This window comes from Herpailurus yagouaroundi, unplaced genomic scaffold (assembly GCF_014898765.1).
Source record: "Herpailurus yagouaroundi ecotype Mexico unplaced genomic scaffold, PumYag 163, whole genome shotgun sequence".
NCBI classification, from domain to species: domain Eukaryota; kingdom Metazoa; phylum Chordata; class Mammalia; order Carnivora; family Felidae; genus Herpailurus; species Herpailurus yagouaroundi.
The window spans coordinates 10845261-10869289 of record NW_024412404.1 but is presented as its reverse complement, the minus strand read 5'-3'; the positions used below and the strand labels follow the sequence as shown (position 1 = coordinate 10869289).

The window sequence follows — 24029 nt, the reverse complement described above, 5'->3', positions numbered from 1 at the left end:
CTTTCCATCCTCACTCCTCCTGCTTAATCCACCATCCATCCATCCATCTCTATCTATGCATCTATCCAACCACCATTCCAAAAATGTTTATCGCAAGGCAACTGTGAGCCCAGTTCACAGTTCAGCCCGGGGATACAGTTCAGCCCCTTAGAAAATTCAGAAGTACTTCAAAACAGACGGCAGAGAAATCCAGGCTTCCACCCAAGCTACATGGGATCCCTGTGCTGAGGCTGAGGATACAGACCAGACATGGGCCTGGGTCACATCTGCTCAGTTATCACAGGTAACTGCCCTGCTCCCTGAGAAGGGCGACTTCTGATTAAACGATTGATAGTAACAACAGGTATGGGTACATCATCTCTGATCTGAAACCCCTGGGGTCGCATGTGCTTGGGAATGTGGAACCGTGAGAATTTTAGAGATGCACTGTGATACACAGGCACATATTACAGAATATCCCCAGAGGTACCTGAGATAATGATGTGATCAAGCACATCCACAGATCTCCAGTGAACTGTAAAGGAGGCACAGTAAACAGCTTCATCTCACATGGGGTCAGGTTTTAGTGCCGCAAGTTAGGTGAATGGACTGGGGGGAAAAAAAAACCTTTGGCTGCCAGAGCTCTGGAACAGGCTTCCTTTATCTCCAAGCTGGTACCCCAGTCTCTGGATGCAGAGTTGATGTTCAACTCTGGATCTAAGAACCTGGCATTCTCTTTCTGAGAAACCTAGTTTATTCACCACCACCATTACCAGTGGAGGGGGGCCGCCCACTATGGGATTCCATTAATTCGGGTGGAAAGCCCAATCATCCAGCCTAGGCTATGGAGATTTTTGGGTGATGGGTTTCAAAATGACAAAAGGACTCCCATTTCTCTCTGGCACAAGTTAAGGACTGCTAAGGGGTGCCTGGGTGGCTCGGTCAGTTAAGTGTCCGACCCTTGATTTCAGCTCAGGTCATGATCTCATGGTTTGCCAGTTCAAGCCCCACATCAGACTCTGTGCTGACAGCATGGTGTCTGCTTGAGATTCTCTCTCTCTCCCTCTCTCTCTGCCTTTTCCTTGATCGCATGCTCTCTCTCCGTCAAAATGAATAAATTTTTTAAAAATTATTAAAAGAAAAAAAGATAAGGACCGCTAAGCCAACAGGGTTGAACACCTGTCAGCGCACTGATAGCATCCGATCCCAGGATAAGGCTGCTGGGGGGTTGATCAGAGTGCTGCTAGCACAGGGGCATCGCAGAAAAACAGGGGCATATGCACTTCAGGAAGTAAGTAGCTCCTATCCAGAAATGCCCACACTAATGTCTGTCCTGAATAATGTCACTCATACCTCGGCAGCTCTCCAAGGCCAAAAATAACTGACCCAGTAAGTCTGATGCTCTTTATCAACTCTGACCCATCCGCCTATCCATGACACGGAAGAAGTTTCTCCCTTCTCCCGTCTCCCTAAGGTCTATATGACTCAAATGGTTTGCACTCACTCCTCTGCATAACCAACACGTGGGACATACCTCCCCAACTAGCTCTTAAGTACTGGACAGGAAGGTCCTGCTCTGTCCTCGGAGCCTAGCACAGAGCTCTCAAGAAGTAGCATCGAATGAGTGGACACTCACTCTCTCTGCTCAGCTGATGCCCTGCTTACCCCATGGCCCCGCTCGCTCTGAGTGGCAATGCTAGTTGTCTACAGTGCTTCTGAACCTTAGCTTTCTGCGAGTGCTTCTGTATTTCTAATTTCCAAGATTTTTTATGAGGACGCAATTAGAGTGTAATTAGACAAAGAGACAATCATTCAAAACGTGCTTTTAAAGCGGCAGTCGCCACAGCTGCGTATCTATCCACAGCAGGAGTGACGGGTCCCGCAAATTTGCTGGGCGTCTCCCTTTGTGACTACCTGCCTTCTGCCCCTATCACCTCACAACCCACGCCTTTCGTTAAGTGTCCCCTAAGTCATGTGCACGAATCGTCAGAAAAGGTGGGACTCACAGCTGCTTCCCGGGGTTGAGAGAGCCACGGTCTATCTCCCGGTCGAACTCGGTGCGGATGTCTTCGAGGGACCCGTCGTCCCCAAAGGCCCCCCACTCCGTGTTGATGCACATCCTGCCCTCGTCACCTTCCACCAGGTCAATGTGCCTCAGTTCCTCCATGTAGCACGCGTTGGTGCCAGTGCCTGGGAGAGAGAGACACGATCAGAAGGTGTGACCACCACAGAATCAGGAGACGAGGCCGTGCCCTCCGGACACACCAGCCGAAGGGACGGATGAGGAGGAGGTGACGTTACCAATGATGAGGCCGACTTCGCACTGCTGGTCGTCGTAGCCACAGGTCATCATGGTCCCCACCGTGTCGTTCACCACAGCCACAATGTTGGCATCGTAGTCCTGGGGACACATGAGGGGGTGTCACCGTCCACTCTCGCATGGGAGCGGAGGTCACCAACCTTCAAGAGAGCGTGGCAAGAGAGCTCCCGTTTCCACCCCTGCTCCTGGGAGTGGCGCCGCTCTCATTCCTGCCGGCACTCGAGTCGGCTGGATCAGAGCGCGGTAATTACATTAGGGAAACTGCACAGTCATCTTAATTACCTGGCTTAAGAGTCTTTCCAGAGCGGATCTTGCGCACAGAGCCACAGCCCTCTACAAAGCACCGCACCACATCCGTGCGCTGACTGCCCTCGTTCCGTGCGCACCGGCGGCACCCGACCGCGTCAGCTCCCCGCACGGCCCAGCGCTCCCCCCGCCCAAGGGCCTGGCTCCTTCGGGCGGCACTTCGGAGACCCCTGCTTTGAGCCACCCCAACCTTCCGGGCCGTGGACCCCCACCGTTCATCTGCCTGGGTCTTCGAGACACCCACGTGAGGCCTCAGGCCGTGCGCTCCTGCCCCGCGGAAGGGCCTGGTCTGTTTTAGATCACAGACTTCTCCCCACACTCCCCCACCTCCAGGCGGCCCCGAAAGTTACCCCGCGCTTTTTGATGGCTTTGTTAAGCAGCTTCACCACATCCATTCCCTCCACTCCGCTCGCTTTAAATTTCTTTGTCCAGGTGATCAGGATGGCCTGCAAAGGAGAGCAGATGGGGGTTGGACGAGGGCCGGGAGGCCTCCAGAACCCCCAGGTCCCCGGGGAGGCTGCTCAAGACTAGTGACAAGGCAGAGGCCCAGAGAGGACAAGCGGTTCAGCCAGACTCCATTTAAAAAGAGAACAAGAGAAATCCCGTCATTGCCTCCCCACCTGCAAGCCAGGTCCTGGCTTCCACAGCCCCAGGGAAAGAGAGGCAGAGCCAAGTTGGGCAGGAAAACAAAATGCCAAGATAATCCTTGGCTACTGAACTTCTAAAGCCAGGTCCTAGAGATTGCAGGGGAATAGCGACTAAATACGATGTATGCCTCGTCCCCGACTTGGGACTTTAACCCCCGTGTGGGAGCAGCAATACAATACGATCCATTTGTGCTTGTGGATTAATGGACAGACATCAAAAAGGAGAGACAGCCAGCGGTCATTCACTTGGGAATGGGGAAGGGTCAGAATTTTACTTTTTACTTTGTACCTTCATATTGTTTCAATAGCTTTACGTATTGCTCTCGTATTCTTTTTAATCCAAGATACTGAACAAAAGAATACTTGTTATACTTGAGTGTTGTTCTCTGAAAGGAGAAAGCTGCCATACACGCGGCAGGGCTGGGAAGACTTGTTACTGCTCAGGTCCCGTGGGCCCCTGGGGGCTGGGATGGGAGTTTGCCCATACACGGGCTGCCCCGGCTCATGGCGAAAGCCACGCGTTCTGTAAGGCGCACAGAAGGGTGCGTGTTTGGGAGAGTTTGTGGCTCTTTCCTTGGCAGCGGCCTGCTGCTAAGCCAGGCATTCCAAAAATCCCTGGACACTGCTTTCTTCCCCTCAATCCCAACCCCCAAGAGGCCTCCGAGAATGTTGTGGAAGGAATGCGGGGCTGGAAATCAGCAGGCGAGTCCTATTCTCACACCTCTGCCCGTTTCCTTGTGGGCAGCTCCCCGAATTCCTCTGAGAGTCACTTTGCTCACCTGTGGGACAAGGCAGCTGGTCTAGATCTGGACAATCTTGAAGATTCCAGGCATCCCTGAGGAGTGGGCAAGGCCCCCTGGATGGCTAATTAGTCTGCGGTCCGCCGGCTTCTTGGCAGGCAGCATGGCCCGGCCTAGGAAGCCCTCCCCGGATGGGGGTCAAGGCCTGTGGGTGGGGGCCCTGCCTCTAGCTCCTCTGCCTGCAAAGCCCCTCTACCGGGCTATCTGCCCTGCTCTGGGGGGCTCTCCTGCTCTGAGGATATTCTCTCCCCCTTCTGCCATGCCTTCTTCCCGGGAAGATTGCACCTTCTGGGGGGCAGGCCCCATCTGCTCCCCATTCTCTCCCAGCGCCTAGCCCGGATAGCACTTGGTCAATAGCCACCGGTGAACAAAGGAGCAAGCAAATGAGTCGCTTCTGAAGCCGTCCCCCACCTCTCACGGTGGGAGGGGATGTCAACACTGTCTCTGCCCAGGGGGCGTGACTGTCACATCTCTACTCTCAGAAGCAAAGGGAAACTTAGTACCAACAACAGGCTTTGAGAAAAGGTTTGCGAAGGCACCCTAGAAGCGAAAGTGACATGAACACCTTGGAGGTGTCGCGGGGCCAGATACCAGAGTCCAGAGTGGCCACCGCGGCCCTTTTGGAGACAGGAGGACAGTAGTGTTTCGAGGTCTTTAACTGGGGGGAGCGGTCGGGGGAGCAGGGACTAGGTGAGGGGGTGCCCAGGGATTCTGGTCCTAGATCTGCCATTAATAAGACCTGTGACCTTGGGAGGCTTCCTTTCCCATCTGAGGAAGGAGGGGCTTGGCCTGCTGAGCTCTCAAGCCCCTTCTCGCTCTAGCGTGACATAATTACACAAATCAGACAGACGGAAGGGCTCCAGGAGCATGACGCGGTGCCCAGGACAGGGCACTGACCCGAAGAGGCACAGGGGAGCTGCCCAGGAGTGCAGAGGGCACCACAATGTTACCATCCTGCACAGGCTCTGGAGCCACACTAGTGGCTCCCCACAGCTAGCTCTGCCCACAGCTGGTCTGGGCTCTGCTCCCTCCTGGCTGGGTGGTCTTGGGCAGGTTCCTAATCCCTCCACGCCTCAGTTTCCTCAATCTGTAAACCGGGAACCATAAGCACTTCACTCACGGGGTGTCTGAAGATCACGTGTGTTAACTGTGACGTGCGCCTCAGGACGGAGCCTGGTACCCGATGGCCCCTCTGGAATGTCAACCATCGGGGTCCCTGTTATAGGAGTCTGTTCACAGGTTGCCTGTGTGTGTGTTTTGTCTCTCCATGAAGAAAAGGCACAAGGTCGCATCTACTTATTTTGTATCCCGGCAGTATGCTGAGGTACAATGGGGCCACGGAGTTATGCCGGAGTCCTTCCTTACTAAACAGGTGAATGAATGAATGAATGAATGAATGGACAGCAAGGGGGTGCAACGATCCACCTGGAGGTCAGAAGGGGAACCAACAGCGTCTCTGGGGCTGGAGCCAGGCACTGGCAGAAGCTGTGGAGAGGCGGCCCTGGGCCCGAGGCATGGGATCCTGACCAGATTCCCTGGAACCAGGATGGCCTCCAGGTAAACACCACGCAGTACATCTCTGACAGAAGGCTTGGCAGCCTCTCTCACTGTCACCAAACCTACCTTCCCTTCCTTCACTTGCTTGAGCTTCACAAATGTCTCTACTTACCTAATGGCCACAAACGCCATGATTCGTCTCTAGAAGTACGTAAATCACTTAAGTAATTGACGGATAAACACAAGATGGTGACCTCACGTTAACTCCTACAAATGTTTCTATTTAAGAAAAATACGAGACATGCAGGCCATCCGGTGAGCAAAAGGGAAAAAGAATCGGGTCAAAGGGCTCATCAGCTTTCCCTCTTTAGGGCTTCTGTGGGGTCCACCAGTCCCAGCGTGTCCTTACCTCGTCTATTTTGGACTGCCGACAAGGGAAGGAAAACGTGAATCCCACAGGTAATTTCTTGTCCTTGATTTTCTTCTTCTCCATGAAGTCTCCCAGGCACTCGGCGACGTGATCGAAAAGCTAAAGAAAGCGCAAGAGCAGTCAGGACGGGGACAGGGGACAGGGGACAGGGGACCGGGCATTTCAGGGAAAGAGGTAAACAATTCCCTCTGCAAGAGGGAAATGAGCGCCCCTCTGGGAAAGCCGCACTGGCTGTGAAGGCTAGAGAAAGAGTCCCTTACAAGGAGACCTCCCTGCCGGCCAGCACAGCTCAGGAAGCGGTTCCAACCCTTTCATCGGGACCGGCCCATGGGCGGTCATGGTCTGCCTAACTGGGCGCTGAAGAAATTTTAAAATAAGAGGAAATCACCGCACCCTCCAGAAGGCACAGGCAGTGGTCTCCATGGCCCCCTCCCAGGTGGGGCATTTTCCGGCCCCTTCCCTGTATCTGTATCCCTGTCTCCCGCCGTCTGTGTAAATTCCCAACGCTACGGGAGGGTCACAGCCTCTAGCCCACCTGAGCGATTCAGCAATCTTCAGACGGTCATACTTTTACTCTTTCCTGAAGCGTGACACGCACACGTGGAAAAGCGCACACATCCTTGAGGCGCAGAGTTCACGGATTCTCAAAGGCTCGCCCGCCTGTGTCACCAGCACCCAGACGCCTCCCTCACGTCCCCTGCGGTCACTGCCACCACCTAACCCCACAAGGGCAGTCGGCAGCCACTCTGACTTCCAGCACTCTGGATTGGTTGTGCTGCTTTTCTGTCACACATAAATGCAACAAGGACATGTTCTTTCACTGGGCATTATGTGTCAGAGAATCGTCCGGGCTGAGGTGTGCCTTTAGAGACCATTCGCTCTCACTGCTGCATAGGATTCTGTGGTATGAACACACCACGATTTGTTCAGTGGATTTTAGTTTTAGTTTGTCTGCTCCACAACACATTGCCTGGGGTAAACACACGCATCTTAGAATCCACTGGAAAGAACACAGAACGCTGTTTCCCTACCCTCTGTATGAATACTGTCCATAATGGAAGGCTCACCACCTCCTTTAAGCCAACCTTTTAGGATCAAATACCTCCCCTTGTCTCAAATGCATCCAGAATCAGGGTGGCTGGGTGGCTCAGTCGGTCAAGCATCCAACTCTTGATTTCAGCTCAGGTCATGATCTCACGGTTCAAGAGTTCGAAACCCATGTCGGGCACACTGATAGTGTAGAGCCTGCTTGGAATTCTCTCTCTCTCTCTCTCTCTCTCTCTCTCTCTCTCTCTTTCCCCCCCCTCCCTTTCTCTCTCTCTCTCTCTCTCTCTCTCTCATGCACACACACACACTAAATGAATAAACTTTAAAAAAATAAATAAATAAAATACAATGCATCTAGAATTGAATATAATGTTTCATATGTGTTCTGAACACAGGAAAGCTTAGTGGAATGAAGAACCTCCCTTTTCCTTAGCTCTATACCTTCATTAATGTAATCAAAGTATACATACGCTCTTTGGGGCACCATGCCACAGTCTAGGTCACCCTCTGTCTTTTTCACATGGCTGTTATTACACTAGACCTCCCTCATGTACAGGATTGACACAGCTACAGAGCTTCTAGAAGGCCAGAAGAAGGCAGTGTTGGCAGAGCTAACCACATGGTCACAGGAAGCAACCCCAGCCCGTGTACCCAGACAAGGCTATCTTCCCAAAGGCTTTCCTTGCAGGGATATCCTTGAGAGGGGGCCAGAAGTCATTATTCCTATTCCCCAACTTCCCCCAGATGCTCCCGACCTAGCTCTAAATTCTGACTTTCCTGCCAGCGTGAAGGAAAACCTGCCGATTCTGATCTAGGAGCCTCTGTCCCTGAGTCACTATTACTCAGACGATGGCTGCAGCCAGTGAGTCCGACTAAAGAGACACATGACCACCTTCCCTGGAGAAGCCCAGCTAAGCTTCCTGCGACCTACATTTCCAAGTAATATAAACCCATTCCTAAGTCCGTCAGCAAGCCCCGCGTCATCGGCTGTCACAAGCTCCAGGCGTCCCTGTGGCCCTCAACCGAGAGGGCTGGGTGAGAGGAAGGCAGGCTGCAGGCAGGAAGGAGCAGGGAGAATGCAGGCTGCAGGAACGGATTCGCACGGGGGAGGCGCTGTAACCAGCTCCCAGACCCAAACGGAACACAGCCACCCCCAAGGGCTCTGTCGAGAAGGAAACGCCGCGGTTGTGAAACGCCCACAGTTCCAGGAGCCACAAGCCTGCTCAAAGAGACAGGAAGCCACCGCCACACTAAGTATGCTTGTGACCAACCAGGCGGGGAAGTTACCCGGCCTCGCTGGCCTCAAAATTTCAGGGTCTAAAAAGCACTATTTTCCCCCTCCTAACAACATGATCATGATTTTAAAAATCCCCACACGGAAATTCAGTTTCTCCAGTTGAAAATGGCAAACAATGACTAAAACAAGAATTTAAACATTTATCATTCAAAATTCCCAAAGCTAAGTGATGTTTTAAGAAAGGCTGCATTTATGCTTCCAGACTTATTAAAGCTTAAAGCTGAACTGAGCCTTTGGGATACCGTGTGTGTGTGTGTGTGTGTGTGTGTGTGTGTGTGTGTGTGTGTGTGCGCGCGCGCGCCAGAGAGGAGGGGGAGAAAAAGATAAAGCAAATCTGGATGAGGGCATATAGGGGAGCTCTTTGTGCTTATCTTAAAACTTTTCTATAAGTTTACTATTATTCTAGATAAAAGTGTAAAACTCTATTTAAATTCCTGCACATTACAGAACGTGGAATCACAGCCCCACGAATTCAGGACTGTTCACAGACTGTGAGTCCGGGCACAGTGGGGCCCTTGGCCTCCACCCTCCAGGATGGTCAGAGATCTCAGAAAAATGGGCCACTAATACTTATTTCTAACTTCAAACCAAACTTCTGGAGGAGAGTTTCCTGTTTCATCCTTATTCTCAACTGCCAACCTTCTTCTTCATCCCCTGGGCCCTCCTCCTTGCCCACAGCCCTCACATTTCCTCACCATCAAAAACTCTCGATAAAGACAATAAAGACAAGACCCAGCCTGAGGGTGTTCCACATTGCTAAAACAGAAACATCTGGAGCCGGACTGCCTGGGTGCAGACCCCAGCTCTATCACTTATGAGCTGTGTGACCCAAGGGGCTGGTCACTTGACATCTGAGCCTCAGTTTTCTCATCTGTACAATGGGGAGAATGATGACATCTGCCCCAGAGGGTCACTGCGATGGCTAAAGGAGTCACTCCACGCAAAGTGCTTACAGCAGGGATGTGGACCTAACGAGCATCATGGAAGTATTGCTGTAAGAACACACGACCGTTACCACCATTATCACCATCCTCGTCACCTTTTCTTTGCAGACCGCAGACCGTTTGAAAGGGGAAGAGGAAGAGACAGACAGCAGGAAACAAAGTGATCCTGGAGCTGAGAAGACAGAGACAGAGGCTGGGACAGAGGAGGTCCTGCGGGCGCCGGAAGAAGGAAGTCACTGGGCAAGTGAATATAGCCAGTGGGCACCCTCTTGACAAGCCCTGCTCCTCAAAGGTGAAGTCACACAGCACCAGGAATGTCTTGGCCCAGGGAGAGAGTCCTGATGGTGAGGGCACCAAGCAGACACGGCTTGACCCCGGGACGTGGGGAACAGACAGTAAGAGGTCGGTGCTGCCAAGCGCAAAGAGCGGGACCCAAGGCGGGGCTGCGGGCCACCTGCACAAAGGAATAATGAGCAGCCACTGGGCGGGGTTCGGGGACCCAGCAGCTGGCAGCCCTCAGGCCCACCTCGGACGAATGGGCCAGTTTGTGCGGCCGAGTAGGGGAGGCACGGGCAGGGGAACCTCCAGGCACGGCCATCCGGTGAGTGATACACTCGTTTCAGTGGCCGGCTGAGCAGCGGTTCATCTCTTCTGGCGTCTTCTTCAATGCTCTCCCTGACACGGTCAGACAAGCTCTGACCCCAGACCCCCAGGAGCAGGTCAATGGCTGGGATTAGCCCTTTTCTCTCAGACCAAAAATAAAACACAACAAAAAAACGGCAGGCAGCTTGCTCTAGGACCCACCCGCGTTAATTCAGAAACAACACGGTCAAGAGGAGTCAAGAGGAGAAGGCTCCTGGGTCTCATCTCAAAGTCCAGCTCAGAACAAATGGGTTTTCTGGAGAACTTAGTCATGAACCTTGACGTGAACACACCCTTCCTAAAGCAAATATTTGGCAAGCTCTGAATACATATCCTGAGCAGCAGCCATGACTCAGAAGGCAAGCAACAGGCTGCAGGAGCCAGTATATCTACAGGCCCACGGCAGGAGCGGCTCCCGGGGACAGGCTAACGGGACACCAAATGACGGAAAACCGTGACCACCGGGTCCTCAGTGAGCTAGGCCCCACCACTCACCACAACCAGACAGACGGGACAAGGGGAACGGGCCCTTCTGATCATGCCCACAGCCCCTTTGCCAGCTAAGGAAGGCAGCCCTTCCCGGGGGGGCCCCATGAAAAGGAGGGGCCTCAGGTATCAAATGTGAGGGAAGGGGGTGGTGACATTCTGTACCAAGGACTCTTTAGGAGGCTATTAAATCCGGTAGCCAGGAGCCCCTGACTAGCCCTAGGGCCATGAACTCAAATGCCTGCTGCCGCACAAGGTGACAGCCACACCCGGGGAGGCCTGGGCCCCTGGTGAGCTGGGTGAGGAGGCCAATGCCTTGGAAGAAGGGGCGTTTTCACCCACGGGCTCTGCTAAACCTGCGCTGGGGAGCCAACCCCAGGATCCTTAGAGAATGAACACATTTACCCACAGAGCTGCCGGGCTCCCTCCTCACACCTTCCACACTGTGCAAGTCCCAGTGACCCTCTCCCAGCCACCAGTTTACCCAGATGGTGGACTCTCTTTAGGTGGTCAAACCCTTCCACCCAAGAGCCCCTCTCCACGTGAATCTACAAGGGACTCCTTCCAGGAACTCAGATACCAATGCTTGGGGGTCTGGCTCCTGCATGGGAGCGCACTGGGGCTGATGGGAAGGGAGCGGGGACCCACCTGGCTTCCACTGCCGTGCACGATGTTCTCCGGGGTGTCATAAATCTCGGACTCCATGTGAACATTCTGGTTTTGCTCATGATTCACTTGCACCCTCAGAATTCGAAAGGAAGACCCGCCAAGATCCAGGGCAATGAAATCTCCCTTTTCTGTTTAGGGAGACAACAGGTATCGCATCAGGTTCACGTCACAGGAAGACCCCGCACTTTTGCCAGCTTCTCGACAGGGTCTGCATCCCCCATGCAAACCTCATCCAACCACTGCCCTGGCTGGAAAGTGGGCCAGGGAAACCCTCCCAGCCTGGCATGCAGCAGGCCAGCTCCACGCAGAGGAACGCAAGTGCTGAGCTCTGTACAAAGCCTCGCTCCAGCTTCTCTAATTCCCTATCCTTCCTCCCAGACAGCACTGTTACCTATAAAATAAAAATAAAAACATGGGGCGCCTGGATGGCTCAGTCGGTTAAGCATCTGACTTTAGCTCATGTCATGGTTCATGAGTTCGAGCCCCACGTTGGGCTCTGCGCTGTCAGCATGGGGCTTGGGATTCTCTCTCTCTCTTTCTCTCTCTCTCTCTCTCAAAATAAACTTAAAAAGAATTTTTTTAATTAAAAAAAAATAAAAACAGCATTTCAACTCAGAGAAAACCCCACATCTGAGGTCCACCCCATGCCTTGAGTTCCTTCCACGTTATGGAGTTCACACCTCCACTTATTCCCCTGGGGGATTTTTTTTTTTAATTGTGGTAAAATATAAAATTTACCACTGCAACCATCCTTAAGTAGCATTAAATACAACGTTGTGCAACCATCACCTCCATCCATCTCCAAAACTTTTCATCACCCCTAACAGGGTCCTGAAGCTCTAGAACCATTAAACAGTCACTCCCCACTCCCCATCCCCTAGCCTCTGGTCACCACCTCTCTACCTTCTGTCACAACAGATTTGCCTCGTCTAAAGATCTCACAGAAGTGGAATCACACAATACTTGTCCTTTTGTGTCCAGCTTATTTCGCTCTGCATAGTGTCTCAAAGGTTCATTTTGTAACAGGTGTCAGAGTTTCCTGCCTTTCTGAGGCTGACATTCCACTGTATGTAGCTACGTTTGTTTATCCATTCACCTGGCAGTGGAAATTTGTATTGTTTCTACCCAGGGAATGTTTTTAGCAGAAGTCCCTCTTCGTCACTTAAGAGTAACTGGCTTGATATAGTTACATCCCTCAGGTCCGATATGTGCAGTAACTGGTGTGTGCCTGTCTTACAGATGATAAGACTGTGCACTGAGGCCACCAGACAGCAGCAAGGGAGGTAGCATGGGAAGGGTCACAAACCATTAAGCCACCATTTAACTTTCTCTACCCTGTTTCTCATTAGTAATTCTCACACATGCTTCCAAAATATTGGTTAAAATCTGTTAATTTTATTACTGATCCCCACTGTCCTAATGTATATTACACCAGGGGGGACAGCCACCCCTGACATCCTGAGCCCCACTGGTCCCCTAAAGTCTCAGTCCTATAGCAGTATAAATACAAGGCTGCTTGGGATCTCATTTTCCTAGGGAAGCATCCATAATACTCCATTTTTAGGTAACAGCACTATGGAGATATAAATCACCTTATAATTCACCCACTTAAAGTATGCAATTCAATGGTTTTTATTTTTTTTAATGTTTATTTATTTACTTTTTAAAATTTTTTTTTCAACGTTTATTTATTTTTGGGACAGAGAGAGACAGAGCATGAACGGGGGAGGGGCAGAAAGAGAGGGAGACACAGAATCGGAAACAGGCTCCAGGCTCTGAGCCATCAGCCCAGAGCCCGACGCGGGGCTCGAACCCACGGACCGCGAGATCGTGACCTGGCTGAAGTCGGACGCTTAACCGACTGTGCCACCCAGGCGCCCCAAATGTTTATTTATTTTTAAGACAGACAGAGAGTGAGCAAGGGAGGAGCAGAGAGGGAGACACAGAATCTCAAGCAGGCTCCAGGCTCTGAGCTGTCAGCACAAAGCCTGATGCGGGCTTGAACTCACAAAATGCAAGATCATGACCTGAGCTGAAGTTAGACACTTAACCGACTGAGCCACCCAGGCACCCTTTCAATGTTTTTTAGTATATCCAGTTATACAACCATTGCCACAAACCAGTTTTAGAATGCTTTCATCACCTCAAAAAGAAAATCCTTCACTGCTTCTCAAGCAAGCCCCTCTCTCCCCATTGTCCTTAACAACCATTAATCTACACTCTGTCTTCACAGATTTGTCTTTTCTGGACAGTTCCTGTGAATGGAATCCCCACAGTAGGTGGCCTCTTGTGACCAGCCTCTTACACTTAGCAAAACATTTCTAAGGTTCATCATGTTTTCACATGGCCAAATAATAATCCACCGTATGGATGTACCTCATTTCATTTACCCATTTGTCTGTTGGTGGGGTTGTTTCTACCTTTTGGCTATCACAAATAACACTGCCATGAATATTTCTGCACGAGTTCTTGTGTGGCCCTGTCTTTATCTCCTTCGGGTATACACCTAGAAGAAGGGTTGCTCTGTCAAATGTTTAACTTTCTGAGGAACCATCACTGGTTTCTGAAGCAGGTCCACCAGCTTCCATCCCACCAGTGATACGTGATGTTTCCAATTTCTCTACATCCTCAATACTAATTATCATCTCATTTTATTTTGACTTGCATGTCTCTGGCTAATGACAATGAGCACCTTTTGTCAGGTGCTTCTTGGCCATTTTTCACGTTCTTTGGAGAAATGTCTATTCAGATTCCCTGGCTTGTTTGAAAACTTGGGTTGTCTTTTAAGTGTTGAGTTGTAAGAGTTCTTCATGTTCTAGACGTGAGCACCTATCAGATACATGACTTGTAAATATGTTCTCTCATTCTGTGGGTTGTCTTTTCACTTTTTTGATGGTGACTTATGAAGCATAAAAGTTGTTCCTTTTAACAAAGTACAACGTATCTATTTTCTTTTGTTGGTTGTGCTTTTGTGGTCATATCTGAGAAGCCACTGCCAAATCCAGGGTCACAGAGATTCGCACCTAGGTTTTCTGCTAAGAGTTTTACAGTTTCAGCTCTTAAATGTAGGGATTTGACCCATTTTGAGTTGATTTTTCTCTACAGTGTGAGGCAGGGATCCAAGCTACTTCTTTTACACGTGGATATCCAGTTGTCCCAGTGCCATTTGCTGAAAAGATTGTTCTTTCCTTCATTAAACAGTCTTGGCACCTTTGTCAAAGATCAAGAGACCAAAAAAGGGTTTCTGAACTCTCAATTCTTTTTTTTCCCCCAATTTTGAGACATAAATGACATACTGAACTCTCGATTATGATCCACTGATCTATTATCCTGTGTCAGTACCATGGTGTTGTGATTAACGTGGCTTTGTAGTAAAATCTGAAACCTGGAAGTAAAAGTCCTCCAACTTGGTTCTTTTTCAAGATTGTTTTGGCTATTCTGGGTCCCTTGGGGTTTTTTATTTTATTTTTTAAGGTAATAGTTAAAAAAAAAAAAAAGCTTGTATTTGATGCACGTTTGTATCTGATTCCACCAACCTGTAAGCTGACACACTACTCTTTCTGGAACGTAGAACGGTGTCTGACACACGGTAAGAGCTCAACAAATACTTGGACTAATGCGGATGGGAAAGGAGTCAATGAACGAACCAAATGGTTGAATTTTCACCATTCTTACCCTTCCAAGTTCCTGGAGGGAAAAACCTGGGCTTCTGTGCGTCTATCCATGGCACCCAGGGGAGCTTAATAAATGCTTGGTAGCTACTCAATCATGGGGGTTGGTGGCCCAGTCATCCATTCATTCATTCATTCATTCACTCAAGGAACCCCTGCTTATTGCTCATTAAGCACAAAGCAGTGATGCACCACTGGTTGGCTGGTTTCTTAAATAACAGAATTACGGAGAATTATTCGTCTATATCATACAATTCATCCATTTTCTTTTTTTTTTTAAGTTTTTGTTTTCATTCCAGTTCTTTACAAGTCACCCGTTTTAAAGTGTAGAATTCAGTGGTTTTTAGTATATTTACAGGGTTGTGCAACCATCACCACCATCTAATCTTAGAACATTTTCAGCATCCCCAAAACAAACTCTGTACCCACGAGCAGTCACTCTCCACTTCCTGCCAACCCGTCTTATCCACCAACAACCATGAATCTGCTGTCTGCCTCTACAGATGTCCCTACTCTGGACATTTCGTATCAACAGGTGGTCTCTGATGGATGCTTCTTTCACCTACTACACATGACTTGCTTTCAAGGCTCAACTGTGTTGCAGCAGGTATCAGCACCTCATCCCTTTCTATGACTGAATTATAGTCCGTAACATGAATATACCACACGATGCCACTGGTCTGAAATTGCTTCTATGGTCCAAAGGCAGCAGACCAAGGGAGAATGTGGGAAGTAGGGGGTCACAGATTTGTGGGGAATTCTGACCCTGACTTTGTGGGTTGTTCAAATCAGTTTACAATTTCCTTTGCTGCTGCTTCTTTTTTTTTTAAGGTTTTATTTTTAAGTAATTTCTACACCCACCGTGGGGCTCAAACTTACAACCCCAAGATCAAGAGTCATGCGCTCTACTACTGAACCAGCCGGGAGCCCCTGTTTATAGAGTTGTCTTACAGCTCCCATCAGAACCCTAACCCCCATGGTGCTCACTGCTACCCAGTTAAAAAAAAAACTGGCTCCAGCATGAGGTAGCTCCTCCCTGGAGGATGAATCACTAAAATATCGAAAGTACTTTATTTTACCCTCAGTTAACATGCATCGAGCCTTTCCGCACTCCAGGTGTTAAGTGCTTCATACGCATCATTTTAAACTCCCTCAAGCCTATGCGGTGGGTACTGCTGTGATATCCCCATTTTGCAGGTAAGCAAGTAAAGGCTGGGAGGGGTTAAGCGATTAGCCCGAGCACCCAGCCGGTAAGCGGCAAAGCCAGGACGTGAACTAGGGTTCAAACCGCCTGCTGGACAGACCTCGTGGACGAGGATCCCCACGGCTGACGACAGTGGAGTGAGGCTTTAGCACGGTAAGAACGGCTACCTTTCTTGCTGGGGTTCCTCAACATCCATGACTCCTTGCAGCTTTTGGTTTTGTTCTGCTTTGTTCTTACACGGATTTTTACATCATAACTTACAAAAAGAAATAGCATGACCAATTTTTCGGTCGCTGGCCTGGTCAAAAGTCTCATTTTCAGCTGACTCAGAGGCCTACGTGAAAGCAGGTTCTTGCGCTCAAGTTCCAGGTGCCTGTGGGGGGGGGCTCCTGTTTATTGGTGTCAGTGTCAACACAGCAAGTAAGAGCTCTGAGCCCCTGATGCAGAAAGGGGTCAGGTTTCAGGCAGCAGCTCTGCAGGACCCAGACCTGAAGCTTTTCAAGCAGGATAAGTGAAAATGACCTCGCTGCCGATAAGATAATCCGGGAGGAATCTGGTCTTAGGGCACATAGGGCTGGGCTCCACTTCTGCAGCTCTGCCCCATCCCAGCCTCCCGCGGTGGTCTGTCCACCCCAGCTCTCCACGGCTCCTTTTTTTAACAAGCACAGGTCAACAGGGCCCCAGGAGGTTAGGGTCAGAGGCGGCAACCAGAAAAGGTGGCCTTGAGATGTCAAGACAACACTCAATACTGGACACTCAGCACACCTGCAAGCGGGAGTCGACAGATTTGTGTGTGTGGGGGGGGGGGGGGGGTGGCCTTTCTCTGAAGGCAGTTTACAAGGGGTCATTGTCAAGCCCAGTGCAGTTCCCGATCCTTCCCTGAGCATGACCCTGGTTCCAGGGTGTGTTTATGATCGCTAAAACAAATGGCAGCTGGCACCTCCTTCCGTAAATCATATTTGCAGCTCAGGCGACACGGGACAAATATTAACTCATCTTCTCGGTGGACGGAGAAGGAAGCTCCAACCCATCTAGCTGAATGACCAGCTCGAGGTTACCCCTCTGGCAAGGCCAGAGCCCCTCCCTTTCCTCGGCGGCTCATATACTTGCAAATATATTTGACGCCCGTTATTTTTTTACGTGTATATGTCTTATCTTCCTCAGTTGGATGATCAGCAACTTGAAGCCAAGGGCAATACTGAACAGGCTAACTTCCTTCCCCCAGTGCTAAGTCTTGCACACAGCAGGCCACCAGCGTTTGCTGCTAGTTCAAAAGAACTGTCTGGGTCAAATGCATGTCTGTTTGGTCCTATTCTCTGCCAGACAAAAGACACCCCGGAAAGACGGCATCAGCTGGGAAGGGCCTTCCCAAAGAACTCTTACAAAGTTACTTAGGAGATGGCAACCGTGTTAAGGAGGACGAGGACCCACTGTTAAGGCTCATGGTGGTTTGCAGTTTCCAAAGCATTTCCACTTGATCCTCCACAGCCCTGTGAGGCAGGGAAAGGAGGTTTATCGTGCCCATTTTACAGATGAGGAAACAGGAGGCTTAAAGAAGTTGACTCCTCGAAGGTCAGACAGATAGTGAGCAGCAGAGCCAGAGATTAATCCAGTGTTCTGGACTTTTCCCCCTCTTTAATATCAAGTTCAGCTTCTTTTCTTTTTTTTTTTTTTTTAATGTTTATTTTCTATTTTTGAGAGAGAGAGTGTGCGCACCCACATGAGTGAGAGAGGGGCCGAGAGAGAGGGAGACACAGAATCCGAAGCAGGCTCCAGGCTCTGAGCTGTCAGCACAGAGCCAGACGCGGGACTCGAACCCAGGAACTGTGAGATCATGACCTGAGCCGAAGTTGGACGCTTAACAGACTGAGCCACCCAGGTGCTCCAGTTCAGCTTCTTTTTATAGCACCGGGCTTCACTCCAACTACCTCTTCGAATCTTTGGCCTCAACCTTACTTCCTGCCCCTGCTGCCTCCTACCTGCAACTTCTTCCCACACTTCCCACTCCCACTGAACCCAGGAGAACCACTCTTCCAGAGAAGGCTCATTAAACAAAGCATCTGAAGGGTCCCCTGGCAACTCTCCACTTTATAATGACTGCCACTATTCCCCGCACATCATGGGAAACAAACATGGGGACAGATGTCTCTCGCTCGAGCCCAGGCCTGCACTAGATGGAGAACAGGGCAAACAGAAACCCCATCTCCATGAAATGCCCACCTTTGCCCTGCCGAACAAATTGAGCCAGTACGTGAGATACAAGGGCTTTCCCTCCTGGTCTGCAATCCAGCTACTTGATGGGAGTTCTACACCTTTATCAAAAACCCACCAGAATGCTACACATGCAGATTTCACAGAGGGAGAGAGTTTCTGAGATGATCCAATCCTCTTTCCAGAGAAGGGAACAGAGACAGAAAGCTAAGCAACGGCCCAAATGCCATGGGAACAGAGTATTTTCTTTCCTTTGACCAGAGAGTAGTCCTATGTATACCTGGGGGTCCAAAAAATTAACTGTGAACACACCACAAATCGAAGATTTTCTAACTTATCCTTTGGGTAAAGAGCCTGCTTGGAACCAGGAGGCAGAAAGAGGGAAATACATTCAATTCAATTTACCCTCAAAAGCCTTGCAATCAAATTGGTATTTTTCCAGTATCCTTACTGATAAATAAGAAGAGAAAAGGGGGAGGTTTCATGAACGAGACACAGAGTGAGCCAGGTCTTCTGGGGGAAGCTAGACACAGAGGGCCAGCTATCCCCGGGACTGGCAGCTCTGAAAAGGGACTTCTGTTTAGCTAAGTCACCAAAGTAAAAAGGCTCCAACAATATCTTCCTTCTTTAAAAAAAAAAAAAAATTCTTTTTAATGTTTATGTTTATTTTTGAGACAGAGAAAGACACAGCACGAACGGGGGAGGGGCAGAGAGAGAGGGAGACACAGAATCGGAAACAGGCTCCAGGCTCTGAGCCATCAGCCCAGAGCCTGACGCGGGGCTCGAACTCACAGACCGCGAGATCATGACCTGAGCCGAAGTCGGACGCTCAACCGACTGAGCCACCCAGGCGCCCCAGGATCTTCCTTCTTTTATTTATTATTCATACCTTTTCTATTCCACAAAGGATACGCGGCAGCTGAAAGCCACTTTAGGGTTTAAAAAAAAAAAAAAATTAACGTATAGATTACTGAAGAGCAATTAAAGAAAAACCACTGCCCATAAAAAGTGTCCAAAAGAGAAACAAATAATAAAAATGTGCTGATACATTTCCAAAAAATCAGCAGAGTTTCGAGACACTGCGTCCAGTCCCCCAGGGTCAAGGTCAGCAGGAAAAGGAAAGGTTTGTTTCTCCCTTTGACTTGGAAGTCACATCACCCTGAACAGGCAGGGGTGTCTCTCCACCTCGCTGAGTCCAATTTATCCCTCAGTGGTTTGGGATTACCGCTAATTCTGTCGCTGGCTAATTATACAGATGAAGCAGTGATTAACATTTAAAAAGGGAACAGCGCCGTGGTTTACTATCCAGGAGACCCGCTTTCTGGCTACTCCAGGGGACCTCCTGGTTCTTGGTTGATAAAGGACTGCAAGGGAGGTGACAGCGGAGCACTTCTGTCACAAAGGGGCAAGGAGTGGACTGGGGTCAGGTATGCGAGGCCTTGGCATCAATGTCAACGCTGTGTGGGGCTGTGGGGTCCGTTCCAAAGGCAGTGTGGGCCCCGGGGCATATGAACTGAGCCCAACCATGAATACAAGATACAGTTATAAGGAGAAAGGCTATAGGATGTGTTAGGGCTGCACTGTGTCCTCCAAAAAGATACACCGAAGCCCTAACCCTTGGGACCCGGAAATGAGACCTGATTTGGAAACAAGGTCTTTGCAGATGTAATCAGGTTAAGATGAGGTCCTCAGTGTGGGGCCTAATCTGACCGGGATCCCCGTAAGAGGAAAATGCCATGCAGTGCCACAGGCAGGGACTGGAGAGGCACGGCTGCTAGCCCAGGACTTGCAGGTCTGCTCGGAAGGACCGCCCGCCACCAGCAGAAGCCAGAAGACAAGGGGTGGGGGCAGGGCTGGACAGGTGAGGCAGGGAGAGGTGCTGAGTGCAAATGGGCAGACCCAGGCCCCGCACAGGAAGGGGGGCCTCGTCCCTCAGGACTTTGGTTTCACCTCCTCGTCCTTCGGTTAGCACTTCTCAGAGGCCCTAAACAGTTGGCCCCGTCCACACGGGAGAACAGAGAGACTCAAAGGGAGGTATGGGGCCCAGGCTGCTGGTTCCCGTGAAACAAACCCCAGGACTGCGTCCCCCCGCGTGGCGTACTACCTACCACACGTGTCATCGCGCTTAGGACACTGCCGTCAGACGCATCATTGTTTTACGCAGCACGAAGAAAGAATGAACACCGCCAATAATGCTTTCTAAGTTGCAACAACAGCACAACGCACCGCTGGTTTCGGAGACATTCAAATTAAAAAGGGTCTCAAGATAGATGAAATACGGAAGAGAAGATCAAAGGTGAGGGGGAAAGGCAGGTAAGCCAGGTTAAACAGATTGCTTTCCTGCAGGACTGCTCAAGGCCTTAAGCGTCTTGGCAACCTTTAGGAGTGTCTGAGAGAGGCCTGCACAGTGTTTTTCCCACCCGAGTCTGAATTCTGGGCCTTATTTTGAAAAGTCGCTGATGGGGGCAAACGGCTAGATCTCGAGCATAGCTGGATCACCCTTTAAAGACCCTCAAGTCCAGAAATGGTTTCTGAGAGGGTGAGGGAGAGCACTGCCTGCTGACACTCGGTCCTGGAATGACATATGGTCCTTGGATATGTTAGCCCTGGGCCAGTCACATGGGATCAGGTGTCCCGCGGGCATCAGGTATCCTTCTGAGCTCTCCCAAGCAGAGTCAGAGCAGCAGCCCTCGGGGACTGCCCACACCCCCGTTACCTCCCCTCCCTCTTCTTTTAGCTGGAAGCAGGCACAGCCATGCCTCTCCCACAGAACTCCACTAACCCTGGAAAGGCTCAATGCTCCCAGATGTGGGTGCCATCCGGAGCTGGGAGAAAGCAGGAGCGAACCACAAAGCCAGAGCTATCAGAACAAAACCCAGGGCCTACCACAGTCCCATTACCGAGGACCAGAATTTCTTCAGTCATTATTTAAAGGTCAAATCTGCCGGTACCAATACCTCAGGGAAAACAAGAAGATGGAGGTGGAATGGGATTCAAATAGGAAACGCAAGAGATCCGAATGCCAATGTGTACAGGAAGCAAGCCCCACCTGTGGCCACAGAGCAGAGCACCCGCCCTTCATCAGCAGCCGAGTCTCATTCGGGACTTCTAAAGAGCCCTGCAGGCACAGGGGGCCTTTCCCACTGTGGCCAGTCTGCTCCGACAACCTGCGCACCTGCCCGTCCTTTGTGAACAGCAACAGCAGCTTTCCTGACATCCACGTTGCAGGCTGCGTACTAGAGGCTCCAAATCGAGGCTTTCAATTCGCCTCCAGGGGCGCCTGGGTGGCTCAGTCAGTTAAGCGTCCGACTTCGGCTCAGGTCATGGTCTCGTGGTCTGTGAGTTCGAGCCCCGCGTCAGGCTCTGTGCTGACAGCTCGGAGCCTGGAGCCTGCTTCGGATTCTGTGTCTCCCTCTCTCTCTGCCCCTCCCCCACTCACAGTCTCTCTCTCTCTCTCTCTCTCTCTCTCTCTCTCTCTCTCTCTCTCTCCCCTTCAAAAATAAAAAATAACATTAAAAAAAAAATTCGCCTCCAGAGCAGGGCAGAAACCGCAGGCGTGTGTGAGGGCCGTGGTCTCAGGGTGTGTACTCACAACCCCCAGAGAAACTTGACTTCCCCACAATCGCTCTCCCTCTCTCGTACGCAGGAGGCAAGCCCCAGGCTAGAGCACAGAACACCACTCAGAGCAGGATTCCCATGGGTGTGCCAAGCTGGGCCAGGCCCAGCACCCGCCCCTGCCAGACAGAACAGTCTCCACCGAGCATGCCAAGCTGTGCCCTCCCAGCCTCCACTCTGCCAAGCGCAGGAGTTAAGGCCACTGCTCCGGGGAAGGGGTACTGACAATCCACAGGGAGCTCCCAACTCCCCCTTGTGGGACATGAACCCCACAGATGCACACTGACAGGGGAATTTTTTCCTTCAATTCTACCTCCCCTCGACACTTCTCTGCTTTAGGGGCTCCCTTGATTCAGCATCTAGAAAAATTTTTTAGATGGGGACTTGAATCTCCCCACCTGGCCACTGGGATTGCTACTTCTCTGAAGGGAGGTCTTGGTGCCCTGAGGAAGAGATTTTCCTAAAACGAACTCTTCATTTGTTCTGGAGACATAAGAGCAACCCACACAGCATCTGTAAGATCCATATACACTATGCCTTCCTATCATAAGCCACTAGACTGTCAGTCCAACAAGGGCAGGCCAGCCTTGTCCAACCACGGTACCCCCAGTGCCTGGCACATGGTAGGTAGGCATACGTTAGATGGATGGATGGACAGATGGATGGGAGAACAGACGGAGGAATGAACGAATGAATTCATTAATGAACGACCGAGTGAAGGAGTAAATGAATGAACAAATGAATAAAAGTAGGAAGGATGTCTTCACAGAGAATTCAGCCCTCCCAGCCCAATCTCTGGGTGAGAGACTCACCTGAACCATCAGGAATAGACCTTACAAACGTTGGCAACATCTTCACTGTGGCTGTTGGATTAAAATCCCGGGAGAGGCCATTCTTCATCTCCTTCTTGAACCGAGTCATGATATCTATCAGAGTTTCATCGGAGAGCCGCATGGCATAGAGATACTTGTCAATCTGGGGGGAGGAGGAGAAGGAAGGAGAGTGAGGTCAAGGCTGAGGTACCCGCCTGTCTAAGACAATCCAGATCCCACAAACTCTGACCACATGATGGGAAGTCATTCAAATGCCATCAGCCATGTTGCTCAGAGCAGTCTTGCAAATGCACTGAGCCCCAGGTCTTCCTCCACATGACTCCTTCCCTCTGTGAAAAGTGGCTGGCTCGTCCTCAAATGGATAGTAGTGTCACAGAGATTAAGAACGAGGGTGCCAGAGCCAGCCACACAGGGTTCAAATCCCAGCACCATCACTGAACGGCTGTGTGAATTTCCATTCCCTCAACTGAAAAACTGAGATGATAAATAGAGCCTCACTCACAGACGTGAGTTTTAAGATCAGATGAAATGGAGGTGCTGTGTTCTGAGAATACAGAGGGTGCCCAGTAAACATCAGCTGTTGGTGTTTATGGGAGACAGTGGTGCTGGTGGCTTTCCTTGGGCATGATTTCTAGGTAGGTGGAAACAGAGGCCACAGGGCTGGAATCCTTCAGGACATGGGGCAGCAAGCCCAGAGCAGAGAGACCTCAACCCCACCATCCCCAGAAGGTATGGAGACAACCTGCAGGCTCCCATGCCCATGGGCCAGGGCCAACGTGACCACACGTCCAAGTCCTTCCAAGTACTGACCCAACCTGCTGCCCTTCCTGGGCTCCCCATTCTCCTCAAAGTTACAAAGCTCCTAACCTCACACTCCTTGAAGTGTCTGTCACTGGTTGTTCTTCCTTCATAGTATCTTCCCATTTATTCCCTCAAAAAGTATTTATCGGGCACCTCTGATGTGCTCGGCTCTAAGTCGCCTTATCCCACCATTCATTCTTTCGGTGACTCTTTGGCAATACGAAGCCCTGACAGCCATGTGTCTGGACTCATTCCGGATTCCTGATTCCTCAGTCACTCACCGTAATGGTTTTCCATCCTCAGTCTCCCTCCCTCCCAACCCATCCTGTATGCCACTGCCACATCCACCTTCTTAAAATGCAACCCTGGTTGGTTCATTCTCTTGCTCAAAGCTTTGCAATGTCCTCCCACGTCCAAGGCACCCAACACTCTCCAGGTGTGGCTTCATGCTCTCTCAACTCTGGCCTAAACACCTCCACCATTCCTGGTGGGTCCCTGGGCTTTCCCACTGCAAAGCCCTTTCTTCTCTTCCCAGCTATCTAAATCTCACCTACGCTTCCAGGTGCAGACCAAATCTCAGCTCCTCCTGCAGATGTTGGGGTTCCTCGGACTGGCGAGAACCCCTCCCTC

At 50.6% G+C, this 24029-nt stretch overlaps 1 protein-coding gene across 3 annotated transcripts in view; it reads right to left on the bottom strand.

Annotated features, from left to right (window-relative positions):
- HK1 (hexokinase 1) overlaps window positions 1-24029 on the bottom strand; it is a 125855-nt gene that overhangs the window by 28070 nt on the left and 73756 nt on the right. For 2 of the 3 annotated variants that reach the window (XM_040485233.1, XM_040485232.1), the window contains 6 exons: window positions 22578-22740; window positions 11044-11192; window positions 5959-6078; window positions 2956-3051; window positions 2281-2380; window positions 1986-2169 (listed from right to left, as the gene is read on the bottom strand). In XM_040485233.1, the coding sequence (XP_040341167.1) occupies window positions 1986-2169; window positions 2281-2380; window positions 2956-3051; window positions 5959-6078; window positions 11044-11192; window positions 22578-22740 (812 nt within the window). Of the gene's footprint in view, window positions 1-1985; window positions 2170-2280; window positions 2381-2955; window positions 3052-5958; window positions 6079-11043; window positions 11193-22577; window positions 22741-24029 lie in introns of those variants that run through there. The other variant, XM_040485234.1, reaches the window with a different exon arrangement.